General features: G+C 42.9%; 1 protein-coding gene across 1 annotated transcript in view; it reads left to right on the plus strand.

Moving 5' to 3' along the window:
• The window catches only part of OTUD7A (OTU deubiquitinase 7A), a gene marked incomplete at its 3' end in the record, with an annotated part of 217,287 nt that overhangs the window by 162,187 nt on the left and 27,141 nt on the right, over positions 1-27,959 (plus strand). Inside the window, exons 6-8 of the mRNA XM_029952279.1 lie at positions 5,637-5,738; positions 9,268-9,395; positions 10,214-10,326. Coding sequence (XP_029808139.1) covers positions 5,637-5,738; positions 9,268-9,395; positions 10,214-10,326 — 343 coding nt within the window. The remainder of the gene's footprint in view (positions 1-5,636; positions 5,739-9,267; positions 9,396-10,213; positions 10,327-27,959) is intronic.

The raw sequence follows: 27,959 nt of genomic DNA on the forward strand, positions 1-27,959 counted from the left end.
ATTAGAAGGTTAAGTAACAACTAGTTAATCACCTAATTTCACAGCTATCTGAAGTGGCAATCGTTATATAGCAGCTTATCTATGATACATTCAAGATAAATGATACAATTTATTACTTGTTCATAAGCTACAACACAGCCTGCTTAATACCTTTCCTTAAATTCCACCTCTATACTACAATATACTTGAGGTCCATGCAGAAAAGTAGCTACCTTTTATATAGGAAATGGATGATTAAGTCTTTGGTGTTGTAAAAGCGACTTCATTTAAACATAACCACCCCCACCACCAAAAAAAGAAGAGGAAAAAAAAAGGAATGAAAATAATAAGGGGAAAACCCAAGACACACTTCCTAGGGAGAAAAACAAACAAACAAACAAAAACAAAAAAAAAATCATGTAATTTCTGTCCTTGACGGAATGTATTAAATAAGCAAACACCACCAACAAGCAAAACAAGTACTACAATGTAAAAATATTAAAAAAAAAACCCTCTCACATGCATAAATGAAAGATTGCACACAAAGAACTCACATCTTTTCAAGCTTCAATAGTAAATATTCTGCTACTATGTATTAAATACTGCATGGTTTGCCCAAGCTAAGATGAAACCACATCATAAATCAATAAGCTTCTGGAGTTTTGCATGGGATTATGTTAAGTTATAGATCAACTCAGGGAGAATGCAAAATAATTAAGGAGTTCAATCTATGTGCACAATTAACCTATCCACTTATTTAAATCTTACTTATATTTTTTGGAATGTATATTTTTGTAGGTTTTAGTCTAGATATAACATCTTTCATGAAATTTATGTCTAAGTATTGTATTTTTATTACACTTTCTAAATATATGATTTATAAATAGAAATATAAATGATATCTCTAGATTGACTTTTTTCCCAGAGATCTTACTAAATATAAGTTCCCTTATTAGGTTTAGGAGTGTTTTGGTAGATTCCTAAGTACATTCTACCTAAACAGTTATGTTAACTACTGATAAATGCAGTTCCATTCACTTACTATCTATCATAATATCTTCTTGCTCATTGCACAGGTTAACACTGTCATCAATATTAAGTAATGTTCCTCATCTGAGGTTGAAAGTAGCCAATATCTTACTCTTAAGTATTATGTTAGCTGCAAGCTTTTCGTAGTGACCTGACCAGATTGAGGAAGTTACCTTACATTCCTGGCTATTTCAGTATTGAAGGATAGTTTTGCTGGTAATAGAACTCTAGCTTGGAGGCTATTTTCTTTTGGCTCTTTGATGTTATCATTCCACTGTGTGTAGGCTTATGTTACTATTCCCCTTGGTATGTAATAGTTCTATTTTCCTCTGCTTTTAAGAGTTTCTCTTCAATTTTCAGCAGTTTCACTATATGCCATTTGCTTTGTATTTATTCTTTTGAAAGTTTCAGACCTCTAAAAATTATCTTTAGTCCATTTTAGAAAATCCTTGGTGATTTATCTATTCAAATATTGCTTCTGCCCCCTTTTTTTCTATTTTCTTGAACATACTAATTATAATGATTTAAAGTCTCTGTCAGATAACTTCAAAATTTGGATAATCTGCATGCCTTTTTCTGTTATCTCATTTTTCCCTTTTGGTTTTCATTCGGTTACTCTTGGAGTTTTTTGTTTGGTTGGTTTTGTTTTTGTTTGGATTTGGCATACCTGGTAATTTTTGCTTGCCTTATAGACCTTGTGAATATAAAATTTCAGAGGCCCCAAGTGATGTTATCCTAGAAAGGGCTCACCCTTCCCCTGCTGGTGGCTGATTACCTTACAGTGGTCACAGACTGATGAGTTGAGGCTGTGTTTCAGTTCTGGTAAGGCTCAGGGTATTTTGTGTTCACTCCTGTTCTAATAGTTTCAACTCATCCTATTGTATTTTGTGGGAACTTCCTCGCCTGATGTATAGTAAACTTTGTATTTTATGAGGCTACTGTTTTGGGTCAATAACTATGAGATGTCCAAAATTTTACAGGCAGAAAACCTGAGACTTCTTGTTCACAGGAGAAAGATTCTGTTATAGTTGAGGCACGTACAAAATCTGGGACATCCCGCGAGAGGATTTTTCTTCTTGTGGAAACCTAAAGGGTGGCCCTGAGAAATAAAACCTTATCAATATGCCTCCCTCCCCTATACATTCTGCAGTATGGAATATTCCTTCCCTACATGCTAGAGTTGTTGCTTCTCCCCTTATCACAAAATTGGTATATGCCATCAGAGTGCCTGTAACTTACCTATTTTTTTTCAACCTCTTCCTAATCACAAGTGCATCTCTCATCCACAAAGGTCAGCCAAAAGAAGGACAAAGTATTGTGCTTACTTCAGCAGCACATATACTAAAAAAAAAAAAAAAGGACAAAGTATTTTTATAAAACTGAATCATAACTAGGTGTGAATCCTCTAGGTTCCGTTTTGGCTAAACTGCCACCCAGAGGATGTGCCAAACAGACTAGCCTAGGGTTGCCACTACGGACCAAAAAAAAAAAAAAAAAAAAAAAAAAAAAGCAACATGACCATAAATGGTCAGGAAGGAATTGGATTTTCAAAACAGATCTATATAACCCCTATCCTATTCAACTTGCTCATTATCTATAAAGCAGTTGAGAGGGTAGTCCCCTTGGGGGACAGCCACATTCAGTGAACAAACTGCCTTAGTAGTAAAGGTGCTGCTATGGACTGAATGTTTGTGTCTCACCCTAAATCCCTATGTTGGAACCCTGATCCTTAATGTGATGGTATTTGGCAGTAGGGCCTTTAAGAGGTAATTAAGTTTAAATAAGGTCATGAGGATGGGGCCCCCATGATGGGATTAGTGTCCTTACAAAACGAGGAAGAGATCAGAGCTCACTATCCACCATGAGAGAGCACAGCAAGAAGTCTGCCACCTACAAATCTGGAAGAGGGTTCTGACCAGGAACCACATTAGCCATCACTTCAATCTGGGACTTCCAGCCTCTACAGCTGTGAGAAATAAGTGTCTGTGGTTTAAGCTACCCAGTCTGCAGTATTTTATTATAGCAGCCCAAAATGACTACTTTTCTCGATTTTTCTCATAGATTTCTAGCTTATTTTTAGTACAACCAGAACACATACTATGAATGATTTCAAATCCTTTGAAATTTGTTGACACTTTTTTATGGCCCAATATATGGTTGATATTGGAAAATATTCTAAGTGACTTGAAAAAAATGTAATTATTTTGCAGTCAGTGGGGTGGAGTGTTATACATATGTCAAGTCGACCTATATATTAGATCAGGTTCTTGAATTATGTTTATCTAATCTCTACGGAAGTTTTTGTTTGTTGAGTCTATCATTTATCCAGAGACTTTGGTTTAAAATCTCCAGTTTTGATTTTCGGTTTATTTCTCTCTTGAGTCTATCAATTTTTGCTTTATATATATTTTAAACTAAGTCTTAGATACACATTAAGTGTCATTATATTTTCCATTTGACTTTACTATGTTATCACTATGAAATATCCCTCTTTATCCTGCGCCATAATAATGTCACCTACATCTGATATCAGTAGGACTTTACTAGCTTTAATTTTGCTTAGTTTTTTTTTTTTGGTTTTTCACAGTTTTTTTTAATTTATTTATTTTGAGAGATGGAGTGATAACATGAGAGGGGAGAGACAGAGAGAGAGAATCCCAAGCAGACTCCATGCTGTCAGTGCAGAGCCTGACGTGCAATTCAATCTCCTAAAACATGAGAGCATGACCTTGAGCTGAAATCAAGTCTGACACTTAACCAGCTGAGCCACCCAAGGAGCCCCTTTGCTTAGTTTTGAATGGTGTATCTTTCTCTACCTAGTTACTGTTATATTTCTGTGTCATTATGTTTATGGTGTCTTATATTGGCAGAATATACTTGGTTTTTTTTAAACAAGATTGACAATCTCTGTCTTTTAATTGGAGTATTTAGTTCACTCACATTTAATATAAATATTGACATTTTTTTCAAATACATTATTTTGCAGTTTATTGTATCTTATTGTGGCTCTTTTTTCTTCTCTCATATTTTTTGAATTATTTAAGAATATTTATTATTCTGGTTTCCCCACTACTAGCTTGTCAGTTACATGTTCTTTTATTATTCTCGTAGTGGTTACCCTAAAGTTTCCAAAACCCACCATCAAGCTATTAGAATGTACTTTAATTTTGCCTTTTTAACACTTCCTGGTCAATGTAAGGATCTTAGGATTTATGTCACTTATTACACATTTCCATATTTTGTGTTACTGCTGTCAAGTATTTTAATTCTACATATACTTCAATCCTCAAAAAGGCATCTCTGATATTGCTTTAAACAGTCAATATTTATTTACATTTACCAACACACATGCCTTTTCAAGCCTTTTATTCCTTCTTTGTGCCCTGCAGTATTCTCTACTGAATCCTTTTATTATTCTTTACCGCAGGTCTGATGGGTTCTCCCTTTCTGATCATCTGAAGTCTGGAGTTGTAGAATGGCAATTAACTGCCAGAATAGGATAGAAGCACAGGTTCTCCACTCTGCTTTGTTGACACCTGTGGAGGCATGTGCTTCTTGGTACTGCTGGGAGGGAGCAGAGGGACCTCATTACCACCACATGGGTGTGAAAGGTTAAGCTCCCCATATGTTCTCAGTTGGTAGGGGGTGGAGTCCATATTATCACCCAGCAGGACTGAAGAGCTGGCAGTGATTTCAGCCTTCTCTGACACCATCTGGCACTGGGGGAACGGATGGTGAGTGGCTCATTATGCCTCTTAAGGTTGAAAGCTTCAGCTTCCCACTTCACCTTTGCTGACCGGGATGATGATGAGCTATAGTTTCTTCTGTGGCACTTGCCTTAAATAGAGCAGTTACTGTCTGCCTTCCTAAGCTGCCCCTTTCCTTCCATACTGTCTAGAGTGAGCATAATTCTTTTGCCTCCATTGGCGTCTCCAGGTTGTCAGCTTTTCCAATACCTGGCCTGGGATTTGGGCACAAAAAGAAACTCCAGAGAGCTACACCATCTTGTTTCTCAGATCCCAAGGTTCCTGGTCAGTCCGCCTCTTCCTCCACTTTTAAGTCTTCCTGTGCTATTCTGCACATGATGTCCAGGATTTTTCGTTATATTTAAGAGAAGGAATAGGAGAAAGTATATCTACTCCATCTTCCTGGAAGCAGAAGTCTCTGGATGTGTTAGTGAGATTTAACAGGAATATACCTAAGTAGCAATGATGGTTTGGATGTGTTAAATTAAATGTAAACCATACTTTTGGAGGTGTGTATGCATCAAAAAAGGATGGTACATGAGAAAAAAAATAACTTTCAGAAAGGGAAACTGTGTTCAAGTAAATTACAGAGAAACTTTTATTTGTGTGTGTGTGTGTGTGTGTGCGCACGCGCGTGCACGCATGTGTGTAAAATGTTCCCAGATTCAAGAAGAAAAGCCTTTGTCCTTGAGTTTCTTAACCCTCTTGCTAATTGATAAATTTGTCCATTTATCTTAGAGGCAAAATAGTCATAATGTTCTACCTTCCCACTGAAGTTTTCTAGAACCCTCTCAAAAATCATCTGCTGACGTCTACGCTTACTTAGCAAGCATTCAAATGCTCTGTTCTGGGATTCTCTTCTAAAGTGAGCTTCTGTTTCAGGTCGCCTGAACTGGTGGTCCACTGTGTGCACGAGCTGTAAACGGCTTCTTCCTTTGGCCACTACAGGGGATGGGAACTGCCTTTTACACGCCGCCTCGCTGGGTAAGCTCCACACAGCGACAGAGGGTGGCAGCACCCCAGGCCTGCTCTGCTCACTGTTAAAGGACAGACATATGCTAACTAGAGCCATGCACATCACTCATCTGGAAGAGTCCCCAAGGGACGGAGGCAGCAATCCAGTCCTTGTCAAACAGCTGGCAGGCTTGGTGAGAACACAGAGCATATATGAGAAAAGACCTAATATAAAAGAAGGAAGCCTAATCATGAGCTGCAGTCATGGGGATTAGACATCATGTCCTAGAGCAATAAAAGAGGACTTCCTGGAGGAGGTAGGATTTTACTGAGACTTGAAAGACTTGAAAGAATATAAAAAAGGACATTTCATATAGGCAGACTTCATGGAAAAGCATGAAGACAGGAATTAACAGGATGTTTGGAAGCAGGGCTGAGCTTGGTTGGGCTTGAGCAGGAAGTTTGGGGAGCAGTACGTTAAGTTGGGTAGGTATGGAGCCACCACATTGACAGCAGTCCATGCACTTTGACTGCTGATGTAGGTATCACTTGGGTAAATCACAGGGGAATATACACAATTAGAATATACAGCAGGGAGGTCAGCAACCTTCAGCTGAGTTGTCTGCTTCCTGGTCACAAAAAGCCATGTCAGCAAGTGCACAGGCATGAGCAGCACTATTTGAATAACTCATGGTAGACTTCCTAGAAGCTCAACCATCCCTTCCAGACCCAGCCTTATACATATAAAACCAGATTAGCTTTGACAGGCAGGGCTGGATTTGTGCAGGGGACCCAGGCCTCAAGAGCTGGCCATCCCCCTCAGTCCTAGAGTGAAGTGTCTCTCTCCACAAATGGGACCTTCAAATGAAAATATTCTTAGTTGGCGAGTTTGACCAAGAATATTCCTTGTTGGTCAAACTCCACTTCCAGGTAAACATGGTTGATGGTATGACCCAGAGCAAGGGCCAGACCCCAAACCTCTCTGAGCCTGTAAGTGAGGCTGGTCAAGTAACAGGTGGACAGAGGTGAGATGCCTAAAACTCACAGAGGGAAATGCATCAGGTCTACAAAGGGGCCTGAGAGCCTCTGAGGGGAATGGAGCCCCACAGCAAGGGGCCACACTCCACAGGCTTGGTCAGGAATGATGGAGGACAAGAAGCTCCCACCTACCTGCTTCCTTTCCATTTCAAAACAAACACATTTCTGTCTGTTGGCATTATAAAAGTATTCCACATTCATCACAATACAAAAATAAAAATCAACAACCCTACCACCCAGCGAGCGCCATTTTAATGTTTTGGTGTATATTGTCTCCTCTTCCAGTGAAATTATGATCTCACAGTGCTCACAGTTTGGAATCCAGAATTTTCCCCTTAAAATTATATTGTGAATTACTTGTATTTTTGGTAGTTATGTCATAGTTCATCATAATGTATTAACTATTCCCTTGCTCCGGAACATTTCTTTACTTTGTTGTGTGTAAACCTGGAAAGAACACAAAAGAAGAAATCTCTCATCTTTGTCACACAACAGCCTCATTACAGAGGAAATGCCTGTATCCTCAGAAACTGCAGTGTGCAGAGACACTGTCCCTTCTCAGCACTACAGGTGGGCAAAGCCACAAATCAGGTCACATGCCACTGTGTTCTGGCCTGTGGGCAGGTGTTTTCTCGGTCAGCACAGTGGACCTCCTGTCTGCCTGGGAAGAGAAAGCCTCCCATGGGCCAGCCTTGCTCCAGCTGCTAAAGAGGCTGGGCCATGGCTGAATCGGGTGCTCTTGGCCAGTTGAATCTTTTCTCCTGGTTCCTTGTTTTCCTTTTGTACTCCAATTACTAAACTCCAGAGGGAGGGGCAGCACTGCCCAAAGCAGCCATGCAACACTGACCAGGGGTGGTTATTAAAACTGCTGACCAGGCATGACATTGACCTAGGGTTGTGCGGCACACACAGAAATTACAGTATCCTAGGGCCAGGCTTGTAAGCAAACATTAATGGGGCTGGGAGACCCTCTCTGGAAGAGAGACCTGAACAAGGAGTTTTGAGAGGAGACTGCAGGCAGGTCTGAGAGATGAGTAAGATCAATTTGGCTTGTTTATAACAGGAGCATTAATGGCCACTGCCATCCATCTATGTTGCAGAAAAAAAAAAAAAAAAGACAAAAGCCTCTCTTGCCTCTCTTGCCTCTCTTGATGGAAAGCCCATAGCAGCCCCTGGTTATTGCATACCTTTGCACTAAAAGATATATGGCCGATTGAGCCTTTAGAGATTAGATCAGTGCAGGTCACTCCTCTTGTGAAAGCCCTCCAGGGGCACTCAGCTCACCTAAAAGTCCACCTTTTCACCCTTCACCTTGTCTCCTTGATCCTCCCTCCAGCCACATTTCCCTCTTGCTATTTCTCAGGTTTGCCATGTGGGCGCCCCTAGGGGCTGGTGCCTGGCCTTCCCCTCTGCCTCGGATGATAACCCAGCTCCCTCCTATACCCACTCGAGTCTCTGGTCTGATGTCACCATTCATGCCATGACCAATGCCAACCAGCATCCCGTCCTCTTGGCCTGCTTCATCTCTCCTTATGGGGCCACTTCCCCTGAGGTCGTATGTTATGTGGCAATTCCGTGACTGCTCCACCTTCCCCAGTGTGAGCTCTCTGAGATTTTAGGAACTTCGTCTGTCCTGATTGCTGCTGTGGGTATTCCCAACAACAAGAATGGTATCTCACCCTTTTTATGAATTAGGTTTGGAATTAATTAAATTGAATTAATGCCATTTAATTAAATGGATAGATATGGATGCATGGATGGATAGATGGATGGACAGATGGATGGAAGGATGGATAGATTCCCTTCACTTTTTCCCCACAGCCAGAGGGGCACCTCTCATTACTGTTTCTTCCATTTGTTGGGTCTCTTGACCACATCTCAACTGCCCCAAGAATGTACTCAGAAATGGCTGGTTTTCCTTATAATCCCTCACCACCCAGCAGAGGCTGGGTAGGGGGTAAGGGAGAAAGAACTTCTACCTCAACAGCAGGTACTTTCTCTTAGGTCCAGATGTTTGCAGTGGTGTCCACTGACGCTCGGCTACTCAGGAGGCTGATATGCCTGAGGGCAGAGATATTAGATGTGGCAGACCCTAGATGAAGCCAGGGTCTGATTGCCATCCTGGCTTGAGGCCCCATGTGAAGACACATGAACAACCTATCCACAGAGACTATCTCTCACTCAAATACAAGACGTGGACAGTGAACATGAGGTCCTTCAAAACAAACCTGTGAAATTGAAAGTGGCTTGCCACAGGTCCCAGAGAAAAGCAACCCACTGTTGCTTCCTGAGAGGGGACAGCCTCCTTCATTCACCAACTTGCTTCAATGGGAAACGGAGAAAGAGACCAGAGGGGAATTGCTAGTTAATCATGAGAACTGATGGCTGACTAATGAGTTATCTTTGTGTGCAGATGCATGAGGCCAGGCCTGGTAAGTTGTGACAGTCTGAGTCACCTACTGATTTGTCCCCCTCTTCATGTCCTGTCTTTCTGCTGCTCCTCTTGGGCTTCCCGCTACAGGAATGTGGGGATTTCATGATCGGGACCTGGTTTTGCGGAAAGCTCTCTACACCATGATGAGGACAGGGGCTGAAAGGGAAGCCCTAAAGCGAAGATGGAGGTGGCAGCAGACACAACAGAACAAGGAGGTTTGTACCTACTGGGGTGTTCAGAGCCTGGGACCCACACCAAACACAGCCATGAGCCCTGGTGAAGTCCAGAGCTGGGCCCCAAGGCCAAGTTTGTCTTGTGAGGTCAGGCAGCAATCGCTTCTGGGACTAGTAAAGATTTTTCCATTTAAACCCACTGAAGAGGTCCCCATAATAAAAGCTCAGCCCCTGGCACACACCGTGATGACATGTCGACTCTTACTGCCTGTCCTTGCATTATTATGAAAACCAGCCATCTTCACTCTGAAAAGCTGTCCTGGCTTGGTTGATGAATTATACAGTCACCTATGTCTGGTCACTACTGTTGGTGGCTTGAAGGTCAGGTGTAGCTACAGGGCAGTCCTGGCACAGTCTACAGCCCCAGTTCCTGGGCATGTACTCAATCCACAGAGAATCCCAGTCCTCCTGATGATAAGGGACATTAGTACTTCGCTGTCCTAGAAGAATCTGCCTGCTCGCTGACTGAACTTGGTTCATCATCCCTTTAAACTGTTTAAATGTCAACCCCAAGCCTGGGGTGTGTGCAGATGATGTTTCATCATTCTCACCCCCTGGGAATGACCCTAATTGCTGGATGGACCCCCAACAGCATTGAAATTGGAGACTGGGCATTCTGAAAAAATATTGTTGATAGCACACAGTGACGGTCAGTGGCCAGTAGCAGGTGGTGCCCAGCCTGGGTGTTGGTTGGGCTTGGACTGAAACCAGAGGTCCAGCAGGGCCTCCAGGCTCGCCCGGAGTGGGGGTGGGTGAAGAGACCAGCCCACCACCTCCTGAGCCGGCTTCCATTGTGCCAGTCAGGGCTGGTGTACACCGAGGAGGAATGGGAGCGGGAGTGGACTGAGCTGCTGAAATTGGCGTCCAGCGAGCCACGCACGCACTTCAGCAAGAATGGTGGCACAGGCGGGGGGTAAGTGCTGCCCCTTCCCCTCCCCAGTGGTCACCTTGAGCTCCTGGCCACCCAGCGTGGGAAGTGGCTCGAGGGAGCTGGTGGTAACCCCAGGCCGGGGGAGACACAAAGCCTCCTGCCTTCAGATACTAGATTCTCCTAAAACTCAGGGCAGAGTTGTGGGACATAGTTGGACCCCTGCCAGATATTTGGGGAAAAGTTTACACAGCCTTGCATGCATTTTGCAGGTCAAGGCATGAAGGTCACCAGTGTCACCCCTTCGTCATTAAGACAGTGCTGGGGAGAGGACTCCCTGCACAGCCAGCCTTTGTAGGAGGCATGTGACTTGGGAGACCCTGAACACTTCTGTTGTACTCACCAGGCTCAGAAGCCTCAAGCGGCTGGGTTTGGATTTTTTTCCACCTAAATATCAATCTATTTAATTTCTGGCTTCAAGAAGTCACACTGAGGGGCATCTGGGTGGCTCAGTTGGTTGAGCATCTGACTTTAGCTCAGGCCATGATCTCATGGTTTGTAAGCTCAAGCTCTGCATCAGGCTGGCTGCTATAGCCTGCTTTGGATTCTCCTCCCCTCTCTCTCTCTCAAAAAAAAAAAAATCCTGAGTGTTGACACTGAGAAGACTGAAGAAAGGATCAGATGCCAGTAGACAGCCCATGCTGGTGGTATGTCCTGGCTCCACATCTTGGCTTCTGAGCCCTAAGCCACCAGCAGCAGGGCCTAGGGCTTCCCGGGCCTGGCACTATATCAACGACCCTCAAAGACAAGTCCTCGGTACAGAAACCCATAAACACAATTCCCACAGGGTGGTTTTGTCACTTTATTTTAATAATGTGACATGTTAGGACCAAAAGTCTATCTTATTTAGGACATTTGGGGACAAATAATTCTAAAGGCTCAATTCATTCTTAAAAATTCCACACTCTGCTTTTCCATGCCTCCTGAGTTGTGCCTGAGCTGTGTCTAAAGAATTCCTTATCATCCCTTCCATCACTGCATCTCTGGCATCTGCCACAGGGCAGACACTGTAGATACAGGTAGATTGACTCTAGCCCAGTGTGTCTTCTGGGGTGGGGGGATGGGGATACAATAATAACCATCACTACATCCTGTGTCCCCAGAGGCCCCCCATCCAGGAGGCACTTGGACCCTCCTCACACAGATGATCAGGCGTATCTTAACTCTTAAGGCCTCAGCTCCTCCTGCTCCCTGGGAACCAAGAGAGCCCAGAGCTGAGTGACGGGCAGAAGGAGTTGCATATCTGCTGTTCATTTCTGTCTCCTTCTCATGGGACTCAGGTTTGCCAACTCAGTAGGGGCAGGACCATGGCAGATAGGCTTCCTTTAGGATGGCCCGCATCTCTGTTCTTCTTTTAAACTTTGGGGAAATGGAGGAAGACAGAAGGCATTGGACCAGCTACCCACTCTTCCCAGCTCACAGGAAGAGGGCTCTGGTGTTGCTGAGACATGTCAACCCAATTGTAGCTCTCATGCACCTTCAAATGCACCTCCCAGGATCCCTTCACCATCAATTTGGTCTCAGTTGTAAAGATAAAAATGTGTCTAGCCAGAAGCAATGAGTATTAAATGAAAGGTGTCACTTCACCCCGAGAGATCTCTTGGTTTTTTTAGTCCCCTCCACTGCAACTTGGACCAGCAGGTTTGGGGATCCAATAAACATCACACAAGCTCCCAGCATCCTTTTCCATCAGAGGGCATAGAGGTATTAGGGAGGGGTGGGCAATGCCTGATGCAGCTGGGGACTCTGACACCTGCCAGGCCCTCAGGAGCACCCCCTTTGCTGGTCATTTGCATAGACCACAGCAAGGAAATGCTCTTCAGGATGGTGTCCAAGCCCTCATGGCTGATTTCTCCTGAGTTTTTAATGGTTCCAGAAACTCAAATACTACCCCCTGTGGCCCCCCCCATGCCAAAGTTCAGAGTATTCTGGCCTGATGTCTGCCCACAGGACCATGTTTGGGCTCAGTATGGTCACTTGGATCCCACAGCAGCAGGTGAATCCCAGAAGGAGGCAAGGAACTTCTAGAAATGAAGGGTTTTTTTGTTCTGACATGTTAGTTTTATAAACATGTGTGAGCTCTGCATGAGACATGAGATTTTAGTCTCTCTCACCTGGTCTTTTCACCTTTTCCTTCCTTCTGGATCACTCTTGTATGGTCAGGCTAACCAAGAATACCAGTTGTTCTCTTCCTCCAGGAGACGCTCCTCTGCTACGGGGCTCCAACCTCCCTTTGGGGTTCAGAATTTCAAAAGAGAGACTATTTTTAGTGAGTTATCAGTATCTCTGCATTTTGCCTCAGTCATCCCTGGGCAAAGGGAATAGGTTTCTCTCCTCACGTTGAGCTGAGTGATATGGGGTATCTCTGGAGCTTGAAGGCCTTGGAGACTGGTACCCAATGTCTTCCCCAAGGCTCTGAAGGCTGAGGCTGGTGAGCTCCCAAGTCCTCAGAGACATGGAGGGCTGTGCAGTGTAAGAGCTACATATGCAGGCTTTCTGAGCACCAGGAGTGAACCCTGGGATGAGACCTGAGCTGGGCTGTCTTCGGGAGGACTCTGCTACAATGGGGGCAAACCCAAGAAGCTAGGCCAGAAGACTGGTCACAAGACATCAACTTAGGGTGTTCTGTTCAGGGAAGGAGGGTAGAGACAGCTGTGAGGAGGCCCCAAGACCTGCAAAATCACCTCCATAGAAATGGAGGTCAGCATTTGGGCCTCCACCAAAAACAATGGGCACCCAAAAGAAGAAAGTCAAAAAGGACTTTGTCACCCTCCAGCCTCTCCTCTCTGGCCTGTGCCAGCCACACAGGGGGCCACAAATGGCTCAGAGAATGAGGAGGCAGTGAAATGAAAAACAGACATGGCCAGGGAGTGGCAGCCCCTAGAAGAAGCAACCAGAGAAGTCACACAAAATTTCCAGGTTTCATCTGGGGATAGGAGAGAACTAAGCAAGAGAATGAGTTTGCAGGTGTGATGGTAACAAAAACTAAAATGGCCCTCTTTGTGTTCCCTCCCACACCTGGCTCACTAAGAAACCTGGTTCCCCAGGATGAGGGACAAGCGTAGCAGCAGCAGCATGAGCCCTTCCCTCTGTCCTGCTCCGTCTGTCTCCTGGCCCCCTGGTACTGGCACAGATGGGGTCAGCATGGACACTGGCCTGGTATCATTTTTAAGCCCATTACTTCCCCCAGAATATGGCCAGGTTAAGTACCTGAAGAGGGACTGAAGGGCAGACTCGGGAATGAGCTTGGCCTTCTTTCTTCTTCCTACACAACTCACAAGCGGCCTGCCCCCAGTCTCACTGCCAGAACCCAGAAAGAGACTCTGGAGGCAGAGAAGCATATCCACTACTCACCCACGGAGAAGGGCATAGACCAGGTTGGCATCCAGGAAGGGCAGGCTACCAGCCAGATAGCCACCATGGACAGGCTGCTTAGGGCTGATGCCCCAGAGTATGTGATCACAGAGCAGGGCACCCTTGAAGACCCCAGGAAGGCAAGGTGGGTATGGGCTTCCTATTGAACTTCAGATGCACAAGAAAGACAGACAATGGCACCCTCAGACATAGACTAGCAAACATAGTAAAGAGCCCAGGCCCAGGCAGAGCCAGGTGCTTCTGAGCAGGGCACACCTACAGTGTAGGAAGAATTCCCTCTGATGCTTTCAAATCAAAATGTATCACTTCTCCATGGCCAAAATAAGAGAAATCAAATCTTCTGTGCTGCTTCTGCTGCTGTTCCAGAGACTCTCTGAGATACCACCTGTGAAATGTGACCCTTCTGAAGGCGTGCTGCTAGGATTTTTATAGCCCTATCTAACGATCACCATTGTCGCCATCTGGGTGCTCTAGTTCACATAGGGGCTCGGGGGACAGGGATGCTCCCCAGAAGGAAGACAAGGAGGTAATAAGGAAATAACTCCACCCTAAATCTGGCTACCCATCATCTGTTTGCATGTGCAGCCCCACACCATACTCTAGGAAAAGAGGGTGTGTGCAATCAAAAGAACCCAGTTACTTGTGCTGAAAATGATAAAAATCTCTGACAGAAATTAGTTTCTGGAGGTCTCTGGGTACTTCATCTAGTTTCAGGGAAACTGCATAAGGAGAGCAAGTAAAAGGGCCTGGTAGATCATGACCAGAGACCCAGACTTAAATGCACTGGGTTATAGTCCTAAGCCGGGCATGTGAAGTTGGGCATGTCTCATAAGCTTCCTGAGCCTGGGTTCTGTTCATCTGTAAAATCCACTTGGTAGGAAAGTTACTACCAGGCTGTATCAGTTTTTGATGGTTGTATAGCAAACCACCCCAAAACTGAGTGGCTTAGAGCAGTATCCAGCCAGATTTGCTGATATTCTGGGGGTCACCGGAATTGCCTGGTTCCACTCATGGGGCTGCAGCAGTCATTTGGCAGTTGGTATGAACAGGGTTAGATAGTCCGAGATAGTCTCATTCACTGCTCTGAGGCCAAGAACTAGCTCTCTCTGGGCCTCTGACCACATGGATTTTTATCTTTGAGGTGGTCCAAGCTCCTTATAATACAGTCTAAGGGCAGGAAGAGAGCAGCCCCTGATTTTCTGGTGCTTCTCAAGCTTCTGATTGCATCACGTTACAAATGTCCCATTGGCCAAAGCAAGTCACATGGTCAAGCCAGCCTCAAGGCAGAAAGATAGACTCCACCTGCGATGGGAAGAGGGGCAAAGGCACATTATAAAGGGACAAGGACACAGGAGTGGAAGGATGTAACCCCTAAAGCAATCTGTTACATATGCCAATGTTACTGTTATGGGGTGGCAAAATCACATATCTGAAGGGGTTTGGAAAGAGATACTTTTATAATAGTAAAAATAACATTTATTAAGACATTGTCACACTTATTCTGTAAATTGGCATGCCTACTACCTATATTGTATGTTGTGAAGGCCCTTCCCAGATATCTGAAATGTATTTCCTCACCCTGTGTTCCACTGGCTCATCTCAATGTCTGACATTCAACTCTTAGAAATTCAATTCTTTTAGTCTTGAGGCCTTTGAGGCTTTTAGGAGTCTCTCTGATTATGGATAAAATCCCCCCTGTTAGTTTATACATTTTATACTCAGTGGCCTGACCTCCAGAGTCTGGTCCCACAGGAATGAAGTACACACAAAAAAATGGCTTACTGGATTGTGCTGGGTATAGCTGAGGAGGAATTTTATAAATTAGAAAACTTGAGGCACCTGGGTGACTCATTTGGTTAAGCATCTGACTTTGCATCAGATCATGATCTCATGGTTTGTGAGTTCGAGCCCCAACAGCTGGGAACCTGGAGCCTGTTTTGGAATCTGTGTGTGTGTGTGTATCTCTCTCTGCCCCTCCACTGCTAGCACTCTGTCTCTCTCTCACTTAAAAATAAACATTAAATTTTTTTAAATAAATTAGGAAACTAATGATGAGAGAGATTAATTGATTTTTTAAAATTTTTTTATGTTTATTTATTTTTAGGAGACAGACATAGACAGAGGATGCAGCAGGAGGAGCAGAGAGAGAGGGAGACACAGAATCTGATCTGACAGCACAGAGCCCAATGCAGGGCTCAAACCCACGAACTGTGAGGTCATGACCTGGGCCAACGTCAGATGCTTAACCGACTGAGCCACCCAGGAATTGACTTATCTCCAGTTAGTAACTGATGAAGCTAGAATATAGACCCAGATATGTCTGAGACACAGCCCTGGGGTTTCCCAGAGCATATACTGGGACAAGCCTCAGTAACTTTTTAAGAGTGCACTGCAGATAGGCCTTTTGAGTCCTGACATATTGGAATCTGTGTTTATTCTACCTCACTTTTGGTGGATAGGTTGGCTAGGTATAAAATTCTAACTTTAAATTCATGATATGAATGATGTCATCAAAGAAAAAGAAAGACATCAGCTTTCTGGCATTCACTTCAGGTTGGCTAATTTGAGATAAGAAACAAGTGTATGAAATCCAAACACTAAATATATTCAACTTCTTAATCTTTAGAAGCTCTGAAAAAGATTTCTTCATTAGCTTGATATTTATTAATTGCCTTCCATTTGCCATGCATTTTTATATGCACAGTCTCATTATACCATCACAGTAAGCTTGTGAGGTAAAGATTATAATTTTCATCTAACATATGAGGAAACTTGGATTCAAGATGGAAAATGACTTGTCCTGGGTATTGAATGACAGAGCCATAGTTCAAACTCAGATCATCTGTCTCCCAGGTCCCCCACTTTTTTTTTCCTGTCCTTTCTCTCAGAAGCCTGTCTCCATTATTATGGAGAATTGGATTCTTGCCACCTTTAGAACCTTTAGTTCTGTGGGCAATGGAATAATATTCCCTTGTTTTCTAGTCCAATTCCAGGATGTGTTTCAAGGGGATTCCATTTGAATCCCAGCCCTTACTAACAATAGACTAAGCCTGCACAATCAGTTGTCTGCTCTGTGAATGTACAGAAAGGCATTTTCCAACTCAGGCTCTCTGAGTCTCCCTTTCCTCATCTGTCAAGTGTTGAAAACCTTTGTAAACATTAGGTCAATAATGAATTGATGGGAGGAATTATCTTAAATACATTTACAATGAACTATTACCAAGCAATTTTCAACACAACCACTACATTTTGGGGAGGCAGGGAGTAAACCAGGATCCTCTCAGTTCTAAGAATATAATGTGAACCCAACAGAAATGAAAAATGCACTACATTTGTTAGAAGGTCAAAAAGAAAATGCACTGACAATACCAAGTGCTAGTGAAAATGCAAAACAAATGGAATTCTCATACATAGTTGGTGGCAATATAGAATGATACAACCACTCTCAAATGTAGTCTGACAGGTTCTTATAAATTTAAACATACACTTGCCGTATGACCCAGCCATTCCATTCCTAATATTTACCCTAGAGCAGTGGTTAACAGCCAGGGGTAGCTCTCCCCCTGGGACATTTGGCCAAGGTGTAGAAATAATTTTAGTTGTCACAACTGTATGGTGGGCTGGGTAGTGCTAGAATCTAATGGGTGGAAGCCAAGGATACTGCTAAGCCTTCTAAAATGCACAGGACAGCCACCCAAGAAATAATTATCTGGTCCAGACTTTTCAGCAGTACCAAGGTTGAGAAAATCTGCCCCAGAAAAGTGAAAACATGTCCACATAAAGATCTTTATATCAGTTCTATTCAAAATTCATAAAAAATTGGAAAATCAAATAATAAACGAATTCAGCTACATTCTTATTATGGGACACTACTAATTAATTTAAAAAAACTAATACACACAACAGCTTTCATGAAACTCACAGCATTCCGCTGAATGAAAAATCAAATCTCAAAAAGTTATATGCTGTCTGTATGATTTCATTTATATGACATTATCCAAAAAGTAAAACTAACAGGACAGGGAACAGATCAATGGTTCATATACTTGTGTACAGAGGTCCAATTTTCCAATATTAATATTTGAAAAGACTATACTTTCATCATTGAAATCCTTTAACCTTTGTCAAAAAAAATAATTGGTATTATTTTTGTAGGTATTTTTTTTCTGGATTCTCTGTTATTTTCCACTGGAATATGTGCCCATTTTTTTTGACACTCACCTTCTTAATCAGTGTTACTTTACAATAAGTCTTAAAAACGGTTAGCATCATTTCTCCAACTTTCTTCTTTTTTAGTACTTTTAGTTTTGGGGGGTTTTTTGTTTTGTTTTGCTTTGCTTTCCTGTATAAATTTGTAGTATATACTTATCTGTATCTGAAAAATATCCCATTGGGATTTTGATTAGTATTGCATTAAATCTACCCATGAATTTGGGAAGTTTGAAATCTTTACAATGTTGAGTCTTCTAACACATGTTTTTCCGTGTGTTGGAGGGATACAGTATGTCTCTCCATTTATTTAGATTTTTTTATGTGTATTCATTTTGAGAGAAAGAGCATGCACATATGCAGTGCAGGGGCAGAGAGAGAGAGGTAAAGAGAGAGAATCCCAAGCAGGCTCCATGCTGTCAGTGCAGAGCCTGACATGGGGCTCAAACTCACAAACCGTGAGATCATAACCTGAGCCAGAGTCAAGAGTCAGATGCCTAAACCAACTGAGATATCCAGGCACCCCTAGATCATTTTTGATTTGTTCAATCATCATTTTGTAGTTTTAGCATATAGGTCCTATACATGTTTTATTCCATTTTTACCTGAGTAATTCATTTGGAGCTATTATAAATGATAGTGTGTGTGTGTGTGTGTGTGTGTGTGTGTGTGTGTGTGTTTTAATTAAGGTTTGCAATTGTACATTGCTAGTTATAGAATTGTGGTTGATTTTTGTGTTGACTTTGTATTCTGTGACATTACTACACTCATTTATTACATCTATGAAAGTTTTTTTGTAGATTCCTTCAGATTTTCTACATAGACATTCATATCATCTGTGAGTAGAGATAGTTTTCTTTCTTCCTTCACAGCCTTTATGCCTTTATTTTTCTTGACTTATTGCACTACTTAGAACTTTTAGTACCATGTTGAATAGGCATGCTAAGAGAGGACATCCTTTCCTGGTTACTAATCTTAGTCAGAAATCTTTATTAATATGACAATTAAGTAAGTTTTTGTAGGTATCTTTTATCAGGCTGAGGAAGTTTACTTATACTCCTTTTGTTGTGAGTTCTATCATTAATTAATGTTGAATTTTATCAAATGAATTTTCTATGTAAATTAATATGATCATGTGGGGGTTTTTCTTCTTTACTTTACATCTTCCATTTTATTATTTGTTTCCCCTGGACACCATGTGTTTGTTGTTGTTGTTCCTCTGTTCTCCTTTCTGGTCTTTTTTTCAATGTTTTTAAAGTCTCTTGATTTAACTATTGTGATTTTGACTATACTCCTTTATACGGTTTCTAAATGGTTTTAAATTACAATATACATTCTTTAAACAATCTTTTTTGGAATTGATATTTTACTTCCAGTGAAAATTATTTCATGTGACATTCAAAACCCTTACTACCATATAGGTCCCTCATCCCCTCCCTTTATGTTATAATTTTATTATATATTACATCTTCATGCCTTGAATAGCCCAGAAACCAATATTAGAATTTTGTGTGAATCTTCAAATATATATTAAAGAACTAAGAATAAAAGAATTCTCTAGCAGATCATGAAGCATTTCTGTTGCTCTTCCTTCATTTTTGATGTTTCAGCTTTTCTTCTGGTATCATTTTCTTTCTATCTGAAAAAGTCCACCAAATTCTTTTGGAAAGATTTGCTGCTTATGAATTCTCTAACTTTTCCTTCATCTGCGAATGTCTTTATTTCACCTTCATATCTAAAGGATATTTTTATTGAGTACAGAATTCTAGTTTAACCTTTTTTTTTTATAGCACTTCAGAAATGTTACTCCCCCTCAATCTGTCTTCTGTGGTTCACGGTGAGAAATTTGTAGTCATTCAAAAAATTGTTTCTCTATTGAATGTATCACCCTTTTCTGGATGCTTTCAACATTTTTTTCTCCATTTTTGGTCTTAACCATTTTATTTTGATGTGTCTGGATTTCTAGAGGTTTGTCCTCTTTATTTCTCTGAGCTTTTTGAATCTATAGATTTGTATTTTGGGCCAACTTAAGAAGCTTTCAATTATTATTTCTTTAATTTACTGTACTCTTTCTATTCTTCTGGGACTCTGGTGATAGAAATGTCAGATATTTGGCATTGTCTGACAGGTAACTTAGGGTCTCAGTTTTTCAATCTTGTCATCTTCAGATTGAATCATTTCTATTGATCTGTCTTCAAATTTACGGACTCTTTTTCCTTCAACACCAATCTGGTATTGACTCCATTCTGTGAATTTCTTTCCTCTACTTTTTATTTGGGTTTCTAAGCTTTCCTTTCAGTTTTCCTGATATCTTCTGTTTCTTTGCTGAGACTTCTTACCTTTCCATTTCTTCCAAGCACTTATTGGAGCATTCTCATAACTACCTGAAAGCCTTTGTCAGATCATTCCACCATCTGTACCAACTCAAACATAATGCATTTTGCTTGCTCCCTTTCTTGAACATTGGGATCTTTGTGGTTCATCATATATCAGGTAACTTTAGACTGCATCTTGGAAGTTTTGGATCATATGTTTTGAGACTCTGGGTTTGTTTATAATCTATGGAAAATGCAGACAGTTTTGTTTTAGCAGGCTGCAAGCTGGTTACGTTCATACCATTGGGTTCAACCTACCTTCCCTGGGCTTTGGGTACAATGTCAGTTCAGTTTTCAAAGCCTTCATTGTCCTATTCAGCTGCATTACTCAATCTGTGACCTGGGTGTGATCTATTCAGTCAGTCCTCGGAGCCTTTGGGATACTGATTAGGACCAGACATGCTCAACTTGAGGCTGGTGGGAGGGGAGTCCAGGAGTTCATAGATAATCTCACAAGGTTGTTTTCTCAAGTTGTCCCTTTCCAGGATCTTCCAAACACTTGTTGGTTGCCTGAGACTCCCTTTTCTGTCCTCCAGCCAGAATTCTAGGGCCTTGGTTACAGCACTCTACCATGGAACTCTGTGACTGAACCTGTATCCTGGGCCAGATGACCAGAGGATGGATGGGGGTGGGGGGGGGGCGGTGGAGAGAATACTAAAAAAATCGGGGAAGGGGCACCTGGGTGGCTTATTTGGTTAACCATCCAACTCTAGCTCAGGTTATTTTATAACTTTTGAGTTCGAGCCTCACATTGGGCTTTTTGCTGCCAGCACAGAGCCTGCTTCAGATCCTCTGTTTCTCCCACCCTCACCCCTCCCCTGCTTGTACTCTCTCAAAAATAAACATTTTAAAAATTATTTTAAAAAGTAAAAAATTTAAAAAATGGATTCTCCCCTGCCCAACCTCTTGGTATCATAGATCCACTGATCATTGAGGAAGGTTCCTCTCTCTCAGATTTTTGGCTTTCAGAGGCTTCTGTGGTGACCTCAGCTACTGCCTACAGGAAGCATTTGAGAGTTGGATCATGAGAGAAAGGGAAAAAGAAAAATGGGAATTTCTATGCTTTACTTGAGCTTTAAAAGTTCGTATTCTCACTCCCAAACTAGAAGGCACCTTCTGCCCCCTTATCAGTGTCCACTCATGTGCTTCAGGCTGTGTTGCAATCACATCTGGGAACACTAGAGGGTAAAACAAAAAAATGTAAATTCCGTGTTCTTCCCCAATCCACTTGCCACTATATACTTTCTAGAACCATCCAATAACTCCTCTGTGCATTCTCTCTAGGTGGGACGGTTGTGTTCAGGAGGAGTGAAGGGGTGCAGTGTTCTTAACTTGATCTGCACAGCAGCAAGAACCAGACATGGGGTGGTAGGCTGGGGTTTGGATGTGGCAGAGGAGATGAAACAGGAGCTCTAGATCAACAGACCATGTGGGGTGGATGTGGTGGGCTGAGAGGAGCCTTGGCAACCTGTGTCCCCATTGCTCCTCACCTGCATGCCCCCCACACATCAGAAGACATCCCTACCAAGTTTAGCAGTTGGGCATTTTCTTAATCCTAATTCTGCCAGATCCATTGTGGCAAGTTATATGATCTGGGAAAGATACAGCTGTGCTCCAGCACTTACTGTTGGGGCTAAGTAGCCTGTGCAAAGACTTTTACACATTCTCATTGTATCAAAACTAATCTGAATGAGTGATGGAGCTCTCCATGCAGAAATTCACTTTGATATGCTCAGCCTTCCTCGCTTGGAGATCATTAGGAAGGATGCTCCCTTAAACTGATGGTTCCATTCAGTGTTCTTGTTCTGGAACATCTTTGACCCCCACAAGGTAACTTATACACTAAGTTCTCTCTAAAGTTTGATATGTTTTTTTGCAGTCTCACCAGCAACTCAGAAGCTCCACAATGCCTTTCTGATTCAAATTTTAGGAAGTCATAACCCTGAAGACATAGATTTCTAGGTGCTCCTATTTTCATCCTGTTTACTTGCATTTCAAGAATGGAATGACCATGGGTCACTTGGGTGGCTCAGTCAGTTAAGCATTCAACTCTTGATCTTGGCTCAGGTCATGATCTCACAGTTTGTGAGATCGAGCCCTACATTGGGCTCTGCACTGACAGTGTGGAGCCTGCTTGGGATTCTTTCTCTGCCTCCCTCTCTTTCTTTCTCTCTCAACATAAATAAACTTTAAAAAAAAAAAAAGAATGGAGTGATCATGAAAGGGATTCAGCTATTTTTGTGTGGGAAATGGTCTATGGGATAAGAAAAGGAAGAGTGTATTTATAAACCTCTCAAAGTTTACCTTTTCAAAGGATATATGTATTTTATCCTGGTTTAAACTCTTCGGTAACATGAATTGTGTCTGTGACCCCACATCTCAGAGGACTGGAGGATATAGCACCTCTGCACTGTCTCTTTAAAGTACCACTTGTTTGTGCTCTGCCCAGAGAAATGCTGCACTGTTGTGCACATCACTCTGTCCTGATTCCCTGCCTCATCCAGGGCTCATATATGTTTTATATTGTTTCCTCCTTCAGGCTGCAATATCCTGATGGGACAGCTAAACCCAGTGGTTCTTTTTGATTCTCTTCCAACCCCAGCTCAGTGCTGGACACCTATTGCTGTGCTCTGTATGCACATAGAGCTGACCACTTCTGCCCCCATACACACCCAGGGGAGATATTCCTGTCCAGGTCCTGTAATACCAGTACCCAAACCTGACCTGTTCGAAGACAGGGAGCCCTGATGGGCCAAGTACTTACCCCTTTGACTAGTCTACTGGGAGCCAGAGTAGGGTGCTCTGACCTCAAAGGATTGGATGTCCTAGGAATCAGGGAAGGACAGCATTGGTGGGAATTAGAGCCATATTATCTACTGAACACACTTATGTGTTACATTATGTTATGTGTCAAGCAGGGCTCTGAAGCTGTCATTAACATGGCCAACGACAGATTCAGAAGCTGAGATTCAGAAAAATTAGGTCAGTTCCCAAAGTCCCACAGTCCACAAGAGAGAGCGAGAATCCAAACTTAGAACTGACCAAAAACACAAACTCATGCTCTTAACAAATGCAAAACAGGTACAGAGAGCAGGAATTAACAACTTATCTTGACATTTGTGATAAAAATAACTTTTGTTCTTTAACCTTTTATCAAGAAAAGCTTACATGTTCTCCAGTTGGTGAGACAGGTTAAGGGGAAGCTGACAGGCTCTTAAAACAGAGAGAAAAAGAGACACAGAAAAGGGAGACTGAGGACCCCTGGGCAGCCCCCAGAGGGTGTCTCCCCTCTTCTTTTGTGTGTCTCTCATTCTTTTTTCCCTCTGAAGTTGTTTCCACAATCTCCTTGCTATGTTTACACAACTTTGTAGTGTGTTTACTGCATTTCTTTTTTATTGGCCAGCTGCCCAGATTGGCTTCCTTGTCCATGACACAAGCTTTTCCTGGGTATTCTCCAAGGGTTGTGGCTGCCATGTAAGCCAGGGCACCTCCAAACCTGCATTGTGCCTTTCAGTCCTGCCACTACCCTCTGTGGCCTGAGATGCCATGTGGACCTCATTCTAGGACCTTTGCTTTGCGGGCCTACCTGAAGACGGCTCCCAGCCCAGCCTCTGCCCTGGTTATCATCCCCAGGGGGGTTTCACTCAATGGATGCTGTGGCCCTATTCTCAGGACTTCTCTCCCCCCAGGTATACACTGAAGAAGAGGTCATGAGTGCACGTGTATTATGTCACGGAGCATGTTAGGAAGTTCTTGGAGCATGCATAATGTCTTTGAGGATGAAATTAGTTATATTTGCATGTTGGCCTTCTTAAGAGCAAACACCAATTAAGTGATGTAGGGATTTTTACATTTCTTTTCCCAAAGGCCAGATTCTGTTTACAATCCCAGGCTTAGCATTTGCTCAGTGAGCTCACAGGAAGATGATGTTAAGCCTCCAGGTAAGAAGTATAAGAGGGGAGCCTGCGTGGCTCAGTCGGGTGAAAGTCTGACTTCGGCTCGGGTCATGATTTTGTATTCATGGGTTCGAGCCCCACATTTGGTTCTGTGCTGACAGCTCAGAGCCTGGACCCTGCTTTGGATTCTGTGTCTCTCTCTCGGCCCCTCTCTTGCTCACACTTTGTCTCTCTCTGTCTCTCAAAAAATAAAGTAAAAAAGGTTAAAAAAAATTTTTAATGTGTAAGAGAATATTCAAAATTGGTTTCACTACAGCTGATTTTTGCCAGTGGGCTGAATCCCAGTAATTTACATAGGCAGGTCACAGTTCCAGTCCTATCCCAGAAATGATCCTCTCTGCCTAAGGAGTTGCTGAGCCAGTGTTCTCAGCCTGCATTCCACAGAACAGGAACACCAGGGCTCCAGAAGCACTGTAGCATGGCAGTGGTGTTGAGGGGAAAGGGCAGAACAAACACCCACCCCAGTTCAAATTCACTCCCTAAACCATGCAAGCAAGCACTGGCAGCAAGAAGGGAAGGATGTTATGATTCTCAAGCTGCCTCCAGGATGCAGCTGGGACCTTCTCTGCCACCTTCTTGGTCACTGAAGGTTCACAGTGGATCTTAGGCTCAACTGGTGTGGAGAAAGGTCGCTGTGCTCCAGGCTCTCCTCCATCACCCTCTCCCAACATGGCTCAACTCTGTGCTCCATCCCTAGCACAGATCCAGGGATGGACAGACAGATAGCTGGATGGGTGGGTGAATGGGTGGATAGACCAGTGAATGGATGGATGGATGGAAAAATGGGTAGTGGGTTGATGGGTGTATGTGGACAGGTGGGTGGATGGACTGATGTATGGATATGTGTGTGGATGGATGGCTCAACAGACAGATGGAGGAGCAGATATCACTTGAAGGCCTCTGCTGTGCCTTTTACCATGCCAGCATATAGTAAGTGCTCAGCAAATACTGGCTGGTTTTTCCATTTGAAATACAGTGGCTCTGCTTTAAATTTTGCATGTACAGGGTGTTGTGGCAGAACAGCAGTGCCTCATACTACATCAGCCCTTGTGCTGTTGCTGCAGTGAGGCCATTTCTAATTTAGACACCAGAGTGTTTCATCATGGAGTGAAGGTGCAGCTGAGAACCCAGAGCTGAGAGAGCTACCCTCACCTTGCCATTTCTTCTTCTCAGCATTACTATCTGACTCTCTGATGCCTTATCTCTTTCTAGTGATGACCACTCCATCCATGGGCTTAGAGAAGAAATGACACTCCAGATTTATAACTGGGATATTTTTTGAGTATCCGGTCTGTAATTCTTTGTTCCCTCCTGTCCATTGCTACTTGTTATCTTGTTCGACCGCCCACTTGCCTGATCACTTACTGTGTGACAGGGACAAGCAAGCAGCTTCTGGAAGCATTTGAACCTCACACATCCTGCAGCCTCCCTCTGAGCTATGGTTGGTCAGGATAATCACTGGATATTTTTCAATGCACACCCACCAGGATTGTGTTTAGACTTGCCATTTGTATGTGTATTTAAAACACTCCTTTTCCATTTCTCTTCCCTTCATGAATAATTCAGTCCTAAAGCCATACAGGGTGGCAAAGCAAGGTGAGTATCTTCAGTGGGCAGGCAGGGTGTCAGTAGGACCCAGAGGATCAAAGCCAGAGTGTCAGAGCCAGCAGGGTAAAGAGGACAACTAGGGGGTGAGGTGGCAGGAAAGGTGGGGAATTGCCTACATATGGAGAGATTGATTGAGTAAGGAAAAGAGTTTAAGATTAATAGAAACCAGGATCCTCACTGTTGGAGAAGGGAGTTATGAGTAGAATTAACTTTGGGGTGTTGATTGGAAGTGTAGGTATCCATGGACTCAAAGTTAACTTAGAGATGACAGATGAAAGTATCTGTGTACGTATATAAGTGTACATACAGCACACACATCCCTTTGCTGTATTCATTGAGTCTAGAAGCAGTGACATCCCAATAGTGATGATCATATTTTGACTTCTAAACACCATTATTCACTATTTAAAAAAAAAAAAAAACCTCCTTGGAGAAATGGCTGAATCCAGGGCTGAGACAGAGAAGGTACAAGATTAAACTGGACCATATTCTTATGTCAGAAGGCAAGGAAGTACTCTGCAATGACAGGGCTGTGTCACACGGACACAGCTTGAATGAGCCACACTAACACAATCAGGGCATATCTGAACATCAAAATAATGACGAATGGATTATAACTCATTGGATAAAATAGAAACCAGAAATCCATAGTGATATCAATAAGTATATAAACACTTGGTAAGGAGTAGGCTATATGCACAGATTTGAAATTCCTTTCCACAAAATGCTTCTCAATTACAGAGGAGAAATGAATAGCTCTGTAAAGGGAAGCAGGTAGGTGGCCCGAAGGCAGTGGCCCAAGTCAATATCACCAATAATGGGACAGCCCAAAGGCCCAGGCCACCTGATAGGACACATCAAAATTCAATACAATCTGATCACATCAGGAAAAAGATAAACCCAGACTAAGGACATTCTACAAAATACCAGGCCCATAGTCTTCAAAAGTGTCAGTCATGAAAGTCAAGGAAATCCTAAGACATGTTCCAGACCAAAGGAATCTGAAGAGACACCAGAACTAAAAGCAGCATGCTGGAGTCTTCATTTAAAAGGCATTTGAGGGTGGGGGGTCTGAATGGCTCAGTCGGTTAAGCGTCAGACTTCAGCTCAGGTCATGATCTCATGGTTCATGGGTTCGAGCCCCACATCTGGCTCTGTGCCAACAGCTCAGAGCCTGGAGCCTGCTTTGGATTCCGTGTCTCCCTCTCTCTGTGCCCCTCCCCTGCTCACACTTTGTCTCTCTCTCTTTTAAAAAAAAAAAAAAAAAGAGGATCTTGGGGACAGTTTGCAGACTGGGACCTGTCAGGGTGATTAGATCTACCAGTGTATTAGTAATTGGATGTACCCTTGATTTTGATGACTGTGTTGTAGGAAAATGTTCTGTTTGTAGGATGTGCACCTGAACTTTTCCAAGGTGTTAGGATTTCAGATGGGCAATTTACTCCAAATGATTCCAAACAACAAGAACAACACATAATTTATACTATGCGTGCAACTTTTTGTCTTCTTTTGGTTGCTGCCAAGTATTTTTGAGTATCAAAGTAAGGTATTTTGAATCACCAAAAATAAATAAACTTAAAAAATATGCACAATAACAACCACAAAACTTCCCAGGTAATTGATGCATTCCTGAAGTGTTGGTTTTTGTTCTAGAAGTAACTGAAGCAGGGGTGCCTGGGTGGCTCAGTTGGTTAAGCATCTGACTTTGGCTTAACCAACTCATGGTTTAGCTCGTGGATTTGAGCCCCATGTTGGGCTCTGTGCTAACAGCTCATAGCCTGAAGTCTGCTTCAGATTCTGTGTCTCCTTCTCTGCCCCTTCCCCACTTGTGCTCATTTGCTCTCTCTCTCTCTCAAAAAAGTAAGTAAATATTTTTTTTTAATTTTGTAAGTAACTCAAGCTGTTAACTGTGGGCTGTGAATATAGAGATGTTTCCCCAGACTACCCAACCCTGGATTCTCCAGCAGAGCCACACTTGCTAACTCTGGTCTCATCTGCTCCAGTCCTCCCAGACCTCTCTCAGTTAATTCTGGGAATCTCCCAAGTGTTCAGGAAGAAGTCCAAGTGCCACCTGAGGGTCTTGTCTTGATGCTGC

This window comes from Suricata suricatta, chromosome 9 (genome assembly GCF_006229205.1).
Source record: "Suricata suricatta isolate VVHF042 chromosome 9, meerkat_22Aug2017_6uvM2_HiC, whole genome shotgun sequence".
Classification (NCBI taxonomy): domain Eukaryota; kingdom Metazoa; phylum Chordata; class Mammalia; order Carnivora; family Herpestidae; genus Suricata; species Suricata suricatta.